General features: G+C 43.2%; 1 protein-coding gene across 4 annotated transcripts in view; it reads right to left on the bottom strand.

Moving 5' to 3' along the window:
* LOC121569666 (ninein-like protein) overlaps nt 1-14,616 on the bottom strand; it is a 60,733-nt gene that overhangs the window by 29,431 nt on the left and 16,686 nt on the right. For all 4 annotated transcript variants that reach the window (XM_041880810.1, XM_041880817.1, XM_041880826.1 and 1 more), the window contains exons 2-3: nt 11,270-11,478; nt 5,893-5,989 (exon numbers count right to left, since the gene is read on the bottom strand). In XM_041880810.1, the coding sequence (XP_041736744.1) occupies nt 5,893-5,989; nt 11,270-11,452 (280 nt within the window). In that variant the 5' untranslated portion in view covers nt 11,453-11,478. The remainder of the gene's footprint in view (nt 1-5,892; nt 5,990-11,269; nt 11,479-14,616) is intronic.

Raw genomic sequence — 14,616 nt, 5'->3', positions numbered from 1 at the left:
TAAACAGAAAAACAACAAGAAAGTTGGATAAACACTTTTAGATACTGCACTTTGCAATACGCATATAGATGTATAAGGTCAAACAAAGGCAGAGTGCAGTATCTGCATTTTGGGGGGCATAGGTCAAATCAGTGGTCATGGTTGATATGCATGAAATAATTACTAAATAATAACGTTATACGGGGCCTCCCGAGTGGCGCACCGGTATAAGGCACTGCATCGCAGTGCTGAGGCGCCACTACAGCCTAGGGTTCGATCCCAGGCTGTGTCATGGCCGGCCGTGACCAGGAGCCCCATGGCACGGCGCACAATTGGCCCAGCGTCGCCCGGGTTAGGGGAGGGTTTGGCCGGGGGGAGATTTCCTTGGCTCATCGTGCTCTAGCGGCTCCTTGTGGCGGGCCGTGCGCCTGCAAGCTGACTACGGTCATCAGTTGGATGGTGTTTCCTCTGACAAATTGGTGTGGCTGGCTTCCGAGTTAAGCGAGCAGTGTGTCAAGAAGCAGTGCGGCTTGGCAGGGTCATGTTTCAGGGGACGCATGGCTCTCGACCTTCGCCTCTCCCGAATCCGTTGGGGAGTTGCAGCGATGAGACAAGATCGTAACTACCAATTGGATATCACGAAAAATGTTTTTATATAATAACACTATACATCAGTGCATTATCTCTTATCTACCTACAACATCCTGTATTTGTCTGGCTAGCAAAAAAATATTAAAGCAATTTTTCTCAGTTTCACTGTTGGCGTAGTTACTGCGTTTTGCCTTTGTAAGGCTGTATAGGTGACTAGGCATCAGGATATATGATAAACAAAGTAGCAGCAGCGTATTTGATGATTGTACAGTGCATTCAGAAAGTATTCAGACCATTGACTTTCCACATTTTGTTATATTACAGCCTTATTCTAAAACTGATTAAATTGTTTCCCCCCCTCAATCTACACACAATACCCCATAAATGACAAAGCAAAATATCACATTTACATAAGTATTCAGACCCTTTGCGCAGTACTTTGTTGAAGCACCTTTGGCAGTGATTACAGCCTTGAGTCTTACATTTACATTACATTTTAGTCATTTAGCAGACGCTCTTATCCAGAGCGACTTACAGGAGCAATTAGGGTTAAGTGCCTTGCTCAAGGGCACATTAACGTCATTTAGCAGACGCTCTTAGCCAGAGCGACTCACAAATTGTTGCTACAAGCTTGGCACACCTGTATTTGGGGAGTTTCTCCCATTCTTCTCTTCAGATCCTTTCAAGCTCTGTTAGGTTGGATGGGGTGCATCACTGCACAGATATTTTCAGGTCTCTCCAGAGATGTTCAATCGGGTTCAAGTCCAGGCTCTGGCTGGGTCACTCAAGGACATTCAGAGACTTGTCCCGAAGCCACTCCTATGTTGTCTTGGCTGTGTGCTTAGGGTCGCTGTCCTGTTGGAAGGTGAACCTTTGCCCCAGTCTGAGGCACTAAGCGCTCTGGAGCAGGTTTTCATCAAGGATCTCTCTGTACTTTGCTCCATTCATCTTTCCCATGATCCTGACTAGTCTCCCAGTCCCTGCCACTGAAAAACATCCCCACAGCATGATGCTGCCACCACCATGCTTCACCATAGGGATGGTGCCAGGTTTCCTCCAGATGTGACGCTTGGCATTCAGGCCAAAGAGTTCAATCTTGGTTTCATCAGACCAGAGAATCTGGTTTCTCATGGTCTGAGAGTCCTTTAGGTGCCTTTTGGCAACTCAAAGCGGGCTGTCATGTGCCTTTTACTGAGGAGTGGCTTCAGTCTGGCCAATCTACCATAAAGGCCTGATTGGTGGAGTGCAGCAGAGATGGTTGTCCTTCTGGATGGTTCTCCCATCTCCACAGAGGACCTCTAGAAGTCTGTCAGAGTGACCTATTTGGTTCTTGGTCACCTCCCTGACCAAGGCCCTTCTACCCCGATTGCTCAGTTTGGCCGGGCGGCCAGCTCTAGGAAAAGTCTTTGGAACCACAAACTTCTTCCATTTGTTAATGATGGAGGCCACTGTATTCCTGGGGACCTTCAATGCTGCAGAAATGTTTTGGTACCCTTCCCCAGATCTCTGCCTCGACACAATCCCGGCTCGAAGCCCTACGGACAATTCCTCGACCTCATGGCTTGGTTTTCGCTCTGACATGCACTGTCAACTGTGGGACCTTATATAGACAGGTGTGTGCCTTTCCAAATAATGTCCAATCAATTGAATTTACCACAGGTGGACTCCAATTCATGTTGTAGAAACATCAAGGATGATCAATGGAAACAGGATGCACCGGAGCTCAATTTCAGAGTCTCATAGCAAAAGGTCTGTATACTTATGTAAATAAGGTATCTGTTTTTTATTTTTAATACATTTGCAAAAATTTCTGAAAACCTGTTTTCACTTTGTCATTATGGGGTATTGTGTGTAGATTGATGAGGAAAAAAAACAATTGAATCCATTTTAGAATAAGGCTGGAACGCAACAACATTTGGAAAAAGTCAAGGGGTCTGAATACTTTCCAAATGCACTGTATGAGAGTGTGTGTGCGTAGAGTCAGTAAGAATGTGTGCGTGTTATGTGTGTGTGAGCAAATGTGTGTTGGAGTGTCAGTGTGAATATATGTGAGTGAGTGTGTAGAGTCCTTTGAGTGTGCATAGTCAATTCAAAGATAAAAAATTAAATAAAAAAGGGTCAATCCATTAAGCCATGTTGTTAGCTTTTTAGCAGTCTTATGGCTTGGGGATATAAGCTGTTCAGGAGACTCATGGTGTCAGACTTGTTGCTCCGGTACCACTTGCCATGGAGAAGCAGAGAGAACAGCCTATGGCTTGGGTGGATGGAGCCTTTAACAATTTTCCGGCCCTTCCTTTATATAGAGGTCCTGGATGGCAGGGAGCTCAACCCCAGTGATGTACTGGGCTGTCCGCACAATACTTAGGTGCCGATACGATATGTATTGCGATTCTCACGAGTCTATATGTATTGTGATTCGATACAGCGATTTTATTACGATTTAATGTTCCAAACATATTGCTCACTAGATGTCTGCTGCAGAGAGACAAGAGAGAGCATGAGAAAATGTATTTTGATCAGTCATGGAAATAAAGTGCTGAAAAACATGTTGGCTCACTATTTAAAAAGAAGATGGAGAACAAGCTATAGGATGAAAAATACCGGAGTTTTGGAGCAGGTACAGCCTAACTAAACATTTGTGTGTTGAAAATGCCTAACCACTTGTATAATCTATTTGTATACACTTCAAAACAGACATACCCCACCAGACACGCCACTATGGGTTTCTTCACTGTACCCAAACCAAAAACAGATTTAATGCGTCGATCAGTTATGTATAAAGAACCATGTCATCGTGGAATGCTCTGCCACAAGAGGTTACTCAGGCAAAAAACAAGTTTAGCTTTAAAAATAACATTAAAAAAACATATTGTATCACAGCGCCTCTTTCTAAAGATCTAATTTAACTGTATATAAGAATATGAATATGTATAAAAAGTGTGTAAATAGTATGTCTCCTGGTGTCTTTCTAAGACATACATTTTTTAATGATATCTATCCATCTATTCTTTTTATGTCCTTAACGGTTCTGTACTATTTGAATTTTATGTCTATAACGGTTCTGTACTATTTGAATGTTTTATGTGGACGCCAGGAAGAGTAGCTGCTGCATGTGCAGTAGCTAATGGAGATCCTAATAAACTAAATGAAACAGCCAACTAGCGCTAGCTAACGCTACCTAGCAAAAAAAATGTATATATATACATTTTTTACAAAATCGATACTTGGAGTCAAAGTATCTATTTAATATTTTCCAGATATAATATCTTCCAAAGATAATATCGCGATATGTAACTGTATCAATTAAAGTAGTATCACTTCTTGTATCAACTGTATCAGTACTAAAGAAAAAACATTTTAGACCAGCTGGGCATTTTGTCTGCCCACAATTACTAATATAAACATATTCTCACAAAAGCTTGTAAATGTTTAGTTACAAAGTAACACGGGAGAAACTATAGTGGAGGCATAGTTAAAAAAGGGCATTTCAAAAGGACAGTGGTCATCAGTTCCCATAAACTAACTTGCCAATAAACTTTATCATACTGTAACATTCTGGGAATGAGGAGGGAACTCTGGTGCCCTCCTAGATCCTCCTACTGCAATCCCCTAAACTCAAGAAACACATTTCAAAATACAAGAACACATACCAATGTGTAGTCAAATCAAGTTCAGAAATCATATAAAATGAATGGCTGTACAATAAATGATATCTTAACTGAGTTTGGATTTGTTAAAGGTACAGAAAGTGTTATATATTTTAATCTGTATTTGTTTCAGAATAAAATCCATCCTGGGGCTAATCAGGACAGAGATTATTAACTGGATCAACTGCATTTCCTTAGGGAGGGAAGATACTAAATATAGCCTATCCCTTTGATGCCTCTATTAGTATTGTCATAATTTACTGTAGAAGTCCTCATTCAGGTGATCTCACGGTCAATCCACCCTGGGCAACCAACAACCAGAATATACAAAATGAATTACCACGAGTCTAAATAATGATTTAGATTGCTTTTGATGAGGTCATACTAACTAAGGCAGACTACAATGGCTCCAGCATCAGCGCGTTTTGAAAATGTGAAATGGCCCCAAGGATTGTCGTTATCTTAAATAAAAGCAGACGTTTACCCACAAGGATACAATGTTTACTTAAAACGATCAATCTTATCAGAGTGCAAATTACACCATGACATTCGGGGTGGTCTCTATTGAGTGCACACGCTTGCGTGCACAATTTAATTTTATGGGCCTAATAATAAAGATGTCATTTAAAATGGAAAAAATTAATTACCTTTTCATTTGGTATGAACACAACCACTCATGATATTTTCATCTGATTGTCAAACAAATCACTTCAAACAGTAGGCTGGCTACCTGTGCATGTTCGTCCACTCCAAAATAATTCCAGCATCCAAACTGCATGTAGCCTATACTCGCGCCATTTGATGAATGGAAATAGACAGTTACAAAACACACACAAAAAAGTGGGCCTAATGACATTCAGCGATTGCCATTGATTAGGCCTACATTAATTGACACGTCTTGCTGACAAATTGTAATTTTTTTGTAGCCTGAAAAGCTGGGACACCTGAAATGGGGCTGAAACTGTCCCGGGAAAAAACGGAATGGTCACACACACACGCGGTCAACATACTAGACTAGGCTACAATGTGTATTACCATGAACTTCAAATAGGCATTCTGGTAGCCAGTGATGTAGTGGTAAAATAGGTGGGTAAACTCTGATTGCCAGTCATGGTAACGAAAAAGTATCGCTCCCTATACTTTCAATGCATTTTTCTGACAAAACACACATCACGACAAGAGAGACACCACTTGTTAGATGGATTGGATGAACATTGGTGTCTAGCTGTAGGCTAGTTGTCTAGTGATATTGTCAGCCATCATCAGCTGATCCAGGAAAGAAAACAAATATTGATAGAAAATACTAAAGCTAAATACACTGAGTATACCAAATTAAGGAACACCATCCCCTAATATTGAGTTGTTTAAAATGTAGTGGTAAATATATTACGATAGTTACATTTGCATTATTTAGAGACGCTCCAAAGATAGACTTTTGTTGCATTTAGGGGAGCTAACCTCTCATTAAGGGGAGCTGAGCCCCCCCTGGCTCCCCCGTAATTCGCACCTTGAATCTTATGAATAAACCCATCTTATTCACCACATGGGGCCAGTAGACATGGAAAAACAGCAATCTGAACTGCTTGGGTACATAAACAATCAAATCTGTTTGCACAGACATGTAATCAATGAAAGCCAGACGTAAAGCCCCACCTCCCCAGCATGCGTGTTTTACCTGGCTCCAGGTAGCTGCTCTCCTCTTCAGAGGTGCTGAAGTCCAGAGAGCGTGATAGCACAGCTACAAAGCCTTCTTTGAACTCCTCAAAATTCACCTGCATAACAAAAAGGGAAAGTGAATTAATTGTGTACACTATTAGCACATGCCCCGCCCACCTGAGGTTCTGTCCCTTTTATCCATCTATTTCCTGTGTTTGAGGGGCATAATCCACTGGTCACTTCAATCTCGCAGGATTGATTGCTTTCATTTTACTCTGGCGGCTCTTGCTTGTTCCATTCGTTTTCCCCGTTAACAAAAACCGCGGAAATGTTTGTAATGACCTGTCAAACACTCTGGTTATGGCTGAAACGGGCTCAATGGAATACATTGGATTAACGTTGCATCTATAAGAACGCTTTGTCAGTGATTACATCACAAGAAAGAGAATAAATAACTTTATTTTTGTCTGTGTTCATTTTTTGTGCAATTTAAAAATACATTTGACATTTTTGTCATTTAGCAGACGCTCTTATCCAGAGCGACTTACTGGCCCCCCGTGGGAAACGAACCCACAACCCTGGCGTTGCAAGTGCCATGCTCTACCAACTGAGCTACAGGAGGCCTCATTTGAAATGTTTACAAGAGAAACTTCCGAAATTGAACACTGATTATAGTGATATTATGTCTGATCTCGCAAACAATATAGCACATTGGAAAGTATTCAGACCCCTTGACTTTTTCCACTTTGTTAAGTTACAGCCTTATTCTAAAATTGATTAAATAAATGAAAATCAATCTACGCACAGTACCCCATAATGACAAAACAAAAATGTATTTATTTTTATTTTAGCAAATGTATTACAAATAAAAAACATAAATACCTTATTTACCTAAGTATTCAGACCCTTTGCTATGAGACTCGAAATTGAGCTCAGGTGCATCCTGTTTCCATTGATCATCCGTGACATGTTTCTACAACTTGACTGGAGTCCACCTGTGGTAAATTCAATTGATTGGACATGATTTGGAAAGGCACACACCTGTCTATATAAGGTCCCACAGTTGACAGTGCATGTCAGAGCAAAAACCAAGCCATGAGGTCAAAGGAATTGTCCGTAGGGCTTCGAGCCGGGATTGTGTCGAGGCAGAGATCTGGGGAAGGGTACCAAAACATTTCTGCAGCATTGAAGGTCCCCAGGAATACAGTGGCCTCCATCATTAACAAATGGAAGAAGTTTGTGGTTCCAAAGACTTTTCCTAGAGCTGGCCGCCCGGCCAAACTGAGCAATCGGGGTAGAAGGGCCTTGGTCAGGGAGGTGACCAAGAACCAAATAGGTCACTCTGACAGACTTCTAGAGGTCCTCTGTGGAGATGGGAGAACCTTCCAGAAGGACAACCATCTCTGCAGCACTCCACTAATCAGACCTTTATGGTAGATTGGCCAGACGGAAGCCACTCCTCAGTAAAGCACATGACAGCCCGCTTGGAGTTTGCCAAAAGGCACCTAAAGACTCTCAGACCATGAGAAACCAGATTCTCTGGTCTGATGAAACCAAGATTGAACTCTTTGGCCTGAATGCCAAGCGTCACATCTGGAGGAAACCTGGCACCATCCCTATGGTGAAGCATGGTGGTGGCAGCATCATGCTGTGGGGATGTTTTTCAGTGGCAGGGACTGGGAGACTAGTCAGGATCAAGGGAAAGATGAATGGAGCAAAGTACAGAGAGATCCTTGATGAAAACCTGCTCCAGATCGCTTAGGGCCTCAGACTGGGGCAAAGGTTCACCTTCCAACAGGACAGCGACCCTAAGCACACAGCCAAGACAACGCAGGAGTGGCTTCGGGACAAGTCTCTGAATGTCCTTGAGTGGCCCAGCCAGAGCCCGGACTTGAACCTGATCGAACATCTCTGGAGAGACCTGAAAATAGCTGTGCAGCAAATGTCTAAAAACCAGTTTTTGCTTTGTCATTATGGGATAGTGTGTAGATTGATGAGGGGGAAAAAACATATTGGTTTCATCAGACCAGAGAATCTTGTTTCTCATGGTTTGAGAGACCTTTAGGTGCCTTTTGGCTAACTCCAAGCAGGCTGTCATGTGCCTTTTACTGAGGAGTGGCTTCCATCTGGCCATTCTACCATAAAGGTCTGATTGGTGGAGTGCTGCAGAGAGAGTTGTCCTTCTGGAAGGTTCTCCCATCTCCACAGAGGAACTCTGGAGCTCTGTCAGAGAGACCATCGGGCTCTTGGTCACCTCCCTGACCAAAGCCCTTCTCCCCCAATTGCTCAGTTTGGCCGGGCGGCCAGCTCTAGAAAGAGCCTTGGTGATTCCAAACTTCTTCCATTCAAGAATGATGGAGGCCACGGTGTTCTTGGGGACCTTCAATGCTGCAGACATTTTTTGGTACCCTTCCCCAGATCTGTGCCTCGACACAATCCTGTCTCTGAGCTTTACGGACAATTCCTTTGACCTCATAGATTACTTTTTGCTCTGACACGCACTGTCAACTGTGGGACCGTATAGACAGGTGTGTGCATTTCCAAATCATGTCAAATCAATTGAATTTACCACAGGTGGACTCCAATCAAGTTGTAAAAACATCTCAAGGATGATCAATGGAAACATGATGCACCTGAGCTCAACTTCGAGTCTCATAGCAAAGGTATGTAAATAAGGTATTTCTGTTTTGTATTTTTAATACATTTGCAAAAATGTCTAAAAACCTGTTTTCGCTTTGTCATTATGGGGTATTGTGTGTTGATTGATGAGTAAAACAATTGCTTAAATCCATTTTAGAATATGGCTGTAACGTAACAAAATGTGGAAAAAGTGAAGGGGTCTGAATACTTTTCGAAGGCACTATGAGTGCATTATAAGAAAAGTGAAATTTTACAGTAAATTGAATACCTGAATTCCCACCAAAATACCTGAACTCCATTCATTATTTGTTTTATGTGCTATAATTCAGTCAATATCTGATTGATTTTAAAAATGCAATACGTTTGGAGTATCTTCATCCATTGTCCAACTAGTGCATTTATTAGAATAGTTTTGTAAACCTTTTAACAATTTCACCATTGTGAGACATGAATACAAAGGGTAACCCAGCTGCGAGCTGCCCAGTGACACGAGCCTACCAGACGGGCTAAATGCCTTTTATGCTTGCTTCAAGGCAAGCAACACTGAAGCATGCATGAGAGCACCAGCTGTTACGGACGACTGTGTGATCATGCTTTCTGTAGCCCATGTGAGCAAGACCTTTAAACAGGTCAACATTCACCGTGGGGCCAGACGGATTACCAGGACATGTACTCAGAGCATGCGTTGACCAACTGGCAAGTGTCTTCACTGACATTTTCAACCTCTCCCTGACCGAGTCTGTAATATCTACATGTTTCAAGCAGACCACCATAGTCCTTGTGCCCAAGAAAGCGAAGGTAACCTGCCTAAATGACTACCGCCCCGTAGCACTCACGTTGGTAGCCATAAAGTGCTTTGAAAGGCTGGTCATGGCTCATATCAAAACTATAATCCCGGAAACCATAAACCCACACCAATTCGCATACCGCCCCAAAAGATCCACAGATTACGCAATCTCCACACTGCCCTTTCCCACCTGGACAAAAGGAACACCTATGTGAGAATGCTGTTCATTGACTACAGCTCAGCGTTCAACACCATAGTGCCCACAATCAATCAATCAATCAATTTTATTTTATATAGCCCTTCTTACATCAGCTAATATCTCGAAGTGCTGTACAGAAACCCAGCCTAAAACCCCAAACAGCTAGTAATGCAGGTGTAGAAGCACGGTGGCTAGGAAAAACTCCCTAGAAAGGCGAAAACCTAGGAAGAAACCTAGAGAGGAACCAGGCTATGAGGGGTGGCCAGTCCTCTTCTGGCTGTGCCGGGTGAAGATTATAACAGAACCATGCCAAGATGTTCAAAAATGTTCACAAAGCTCATCACTAAGCTAAGGACCCTGGGACTAAACACCTCCCTCTGCAACTGGATCCTGGACTTCCTGACGGGCCGCCCCCAGGTGGTAAGGATAGGCAACAACACATCTGCCACGCTGATCCTCAACACGGGGGGCTCTCAGGGGTGCGTGCTTAGTCCCCTCCTGTACTCCCTGTTCACCCACGACTGCGTGGCCAAGCATGACTCCAACACCATCATTAATATGCTGACGACACAACGGTGGTAGGCCTGATCACCGACAACGATGTGACAGCCTATAGGGAGGAGGTCAGAGACCTGGCAGTGTGGTGCCAGGACAACAACCTCTCCCTCAACGTGAGCAAGACGAAGGAGATGATCGTGGACTACAGTAAAAGGAGTGCTGAACACGCTACCATTCACATCGACGGGCTGTAGTGGAGTGGGTTGAGTGTTTCAAGTTCCTTGGTGTCCACATCAACAACAAACTATCATGGTCCAAACACACCAAGAAAGTTGTGAAGAGGGCACGACAACGCCTTTTCCCCATCAGGAGACTGAAAAGATTTGGCATGGGTCCCCAGATCCTCAAAAAGTTATCAGCTGCACCAATGAGAGCATCCTGACCGGTTGCATCACCGCCTGGTATGGCAACTGCTCGGCATCCGACCGTAAGGCGCTACAGAGGGTAGTGCGTACAGCCCAGTACATCACTGGGGCCAAGCTTCCTGCCATCCAGGACCTCTATACTAGGCGGTATCAGAGGAAAGCCCAAAAAATTGTCAAAGACTCCAGTCACCCAAGTCATAGACCGCTCTCTCTGCTACCGCATGGCAAGTCGTATCGGAGCACCAAGTCTAGGTCCAAAAGGCTCCTTAACAGCTTCTACCCCAAGCCATAAGACTGCTGAACAATTAATCAAATGGCCACCTGAACTATTTACATTGACCCCCCCCCCCTTTGTTTTGTTTTTACACTGCTACTACTCACTTTTTATTATCTATGCATAGTCACTTTACCACTACCTACATGTATAAATTACCTCTACTAACCTTTACCCCTGCACATTGACTCGGTACCGGTACCCCCGTATATAGCCTCGTTATTGTTATTGTGTTACTTTTTATTAAATGTTTTACTTTAGTTTATTTAGTAAATATTTTCTTAACTCTATTTCTTGAATTGCATTGTTGGTTAAGATGATTTCATTTATTAGAATTTTAGCAACCAGTAAATAGCGGGGGTGTCTTGTGTGTGTGTGAATTTGAATATAATACAATACAATTTGATTTGACTACTGTGAATAAAAAAGGTAGGAAAGTGTCATAACACAGCTATTACACAACTACTACTCATTTACTACAACATGTCAGAGCTTTACATGTTTTAAAGTAAGGGGAATTTAAGGTAAATCCACAACAGAGAGAGAAGTTACTAAGGTGGTCTGGTCTCATACCCGAGCATAGTGGTGTGGTCCTAGCAAGGTGTCCAACAGTAGGGGAAGGTGAGCATCCAGGGATAGCTTGTGGCAAAGGGCTGACAACTCTTCCTTGTCCAGGTAACCAGTGCCTGTGGTGTCACAGCTGTCAAACTCCTCCTTCAGCTGGGCCACATAGCGGTTCTGCTCTTCCTCATCCATCCCAGTACATATTGCAAGGCTTGCACCTACAGTGAAGTGGGATGGTGGACAGGAAGAGACAGTGGTAAGCACAATAAACTTTCAATCACATATTGCTACAGCTGCACTCTTGCACAATACACACACACACACACACACACACAAATGCAACTTCAATTAGTCTTACATCCAGGGTACTCTATACATTGCAATAGACTACTAGGCCTGGACTATGTACAGTGGTAAAATGTTTTATAGTAAGACGGTCCATCTAAATATATTTGCTGCCCTTAGGCTTGGGTTTAGTTCCCTTGGGCCTGTGGCTGTAATCCAAGGCCAAAACATCTGCCTCAGTGGTTGCAATGGCCTGCACTGAATTCTGCAGTTGGTCCTGATTGGCATCAATTATGTAAGGCGGGGGAGTTCTGTCATTGTTTTTGTAGTGAGAAATGTATGCAGTATGAAAAATTTATGCACTCACTAACTGTAAGTCGCTCTGGATAAGAGCATCAGCTAAATGACTAAAATGTAAATGTTGTCATCCACCCCTTACCCCCAAAAACAAAAAAGGCGAATTATTTTTACCTGCATATTTTGTTTGGCTTCTATACATACCATTGCAAAAAAAGATATATATATATACAGAAAATCACATTGTATGATTTTTAAGTAATTAATTTGCATTTTATTGCATGACATACGTATTTGATCACCTACCAACCAGTAAGAATTCCGGCTCTCACAGACCTGTTAGTTTTTATTTAAGAAGCCCTCCTGTTCTCCACTCATTACCTGTATTAACTGCACACGTTTGAACTCGTTACCTGTATAAAAAACACCTGTCCACACACTCAATCAAACAGACTCCAACCTCTCCACAATGGCCAAGACCAGTGAGCTGTGTAAGGACATCAGGGATAAAATTGTAGACCTGCACAAGGCTGGGATGGGCTACAGGACAATAGGCAAGCAGCTTGGTGAGAAGGCAACAACTGTTGGCACAATTATTAGAAAATGGAAGAAGTTCAAGATGACGGTCAATCACCCTCGGTCTGGGGCTCCATGCAAGATCTCACCTTGTGGGGCATCAGTGATCATGAGGAAGGTGAGGGATCAGCCCATAACTACACGGCAGGACCTGGTCAATGACCTGAAGAAAGCTGGGACCACAGTCTCAAAGAAAACCATTAGTAACACACTACGCCGTCATGGATTAAAATCTTGCAGCGCACGCAAGGTCCCCCTGCTCAAGCCAGCGCATGTCCAGGCCCTTCTGAAGTTTGCCAATGACCATCTGGATGATCCAGAGGAGGAATGGGAGAAGGTCATGTGGTCTGATGAGACAAAAATATAGCTTTTGGTCTAAACTCCACTCGCCGTGTTTGGAGGAAGATGAAGGATGAGTACAACCCCGAAGAACACCATCCCAACCGTGAAGCATGGAGGTGGAAACATCATTCTTTGGGATGCTTTTCTGCAAAGGGGACAGGACGACTGCACCGTATTGAGGGGAGGATGGATGGGGCCATGTATCGCAAGATCTTGGCCAACAACCTCCTTCCCTCAGTAAGAGCATTGAAGATGGGTCGTGGCTGGGTCTTCCAGCATGACAACAACCCGAAACACACAGCCAGGGCAACTAAGGAGTGGCTCCGTAAGAAGCATCTCAAGGTCCTGGAGTGGCCTAGCCAGTCTCCAGACCTGAACCCAATTGAAAATCTTTGGAGGGAGCTGAAAGTCCGTATTGCCCAGCGACAGCCCCGAAACCTGAAGGATCTGGAGAAGGTCTGTATGGAGGAGTGGGCCAAAATCCCTGCTGCAGTGTGTGCAAACATGGTCAAGACCTACAGGAAACGTATGCTCTCTGTAATTGCAAACAAAGGTTTCTGTACCAAATATTAAGTTCTGCTTTTCTGATGTATCAAATACTTAGGTCATGCAATAAAATGCAAATGAATTACTTAAAAATCATACAATGTGATTTTCTGGATTTTTGTTTTAGATTCCGTCTCTCACAGTTGAAGTGTACCTATGATAAATATTACAGACCTCTACATGCTTGTAAGTAGGAAAACCTGCAAAATCGGCAGTGTATCAAATACTTGTTCTCCCCACTGTGTGTGTGTGTATATATATATATATATATATATAGATATATGACTGCCTAGGACCTTGGGGTTTAGTAGCACAAGTAACAGCAGTTTATAAATATCAGGATATTCAGCAATGAATAAACTCTTGCACAAATTGTAAAGGATTGAGGTTGGGTCAACATTTGGCAATGAATAGGCTAGAAGAGAATGCCGTTCATAGACTACAGCTCAGTGTTCAAAAACAGTCCCCTCCAAGCTCATCACCAAGCTCGGGTCCCTGGGACTGAACACCTCCCTCTGCAACTGGATCCTGGACTTCCTGACGGGCCGCCCCCAGCCTTGCCTTATTCACCATAAAGTTTGCTGACAACACAACAGCGGTTAAGAGCATTGGGCCGGTAACCGAAAGATCACTGGTTCGAATCCCAGAGCCAGCAAGGTTAGAAAAAATCTGCCATTCTGCCCTCGAGCAAGGCAGTTAACCCCCAACAACAACAACAACAACAACAACAACTTTGACGTCGTCGGGTGAGGTTGTGTCTCTCTCTGGCGGGAGGTAAGCTTGGCTTATATACATAGTTTGGGCTTTGTTGAGTAAGGCTTAAACTATGTATTTAGATTGTAGTTAGGTATTGTAGGTAGTTATCGTGGGTTGTTGTATGTAATTATTGTAGGTTAGTATTGTATTTGGCTGAGCCCGGTGAAGCACGAAGCTAGCTAACCCACTACCTGGACTAGCTGGCAGGTAGCTACTGGTAACTATTTGCAACTGTGGATAGTTGTTTCACGCCTGAGAGTGCCTGTAATTAATGCCAGCTAGCTGCCTACAATAATTACATACAATAATGCCTACCATTCAGCTGTTTTTCTAACCTCATTGTCTGAAGCGTTAACGTTAGGTAGTAAGTGGCTACTGTACTTGAAATTTAGCTAGCTTGTTGCTACCTGGATAGCTACTAAACAATGGCTGGAACGACCTAGCGAACAGACGCGAACTGGCAGAGTCAATTCAGTGGCTAGCTTTGCACTTGGCTAGCTAACAGTAGCTGCTAGGGGTAAGTTATAACCTACATTTGTGTTTTGTTTTTACAT

This window comes from Coregonus clupeaformis, chromosome 1 (assembly GCF_020615455.1).
Source record: "Coregonus clupeaformis isolate EN_2021a chromosome 1, ASM2061545v1, whole genome shotgun sequence".
Taxonomy (NCBI): domain Eukaryota; kingdom Metazoa; phylum Chordata; class Actinopteri; order Salmoniformes; family Salmonidae; genus Coregonus; species Coregonus clupeaformis.
This window is presented reverse-complemented; position numbering and strand designations above follow the sequence as displayed.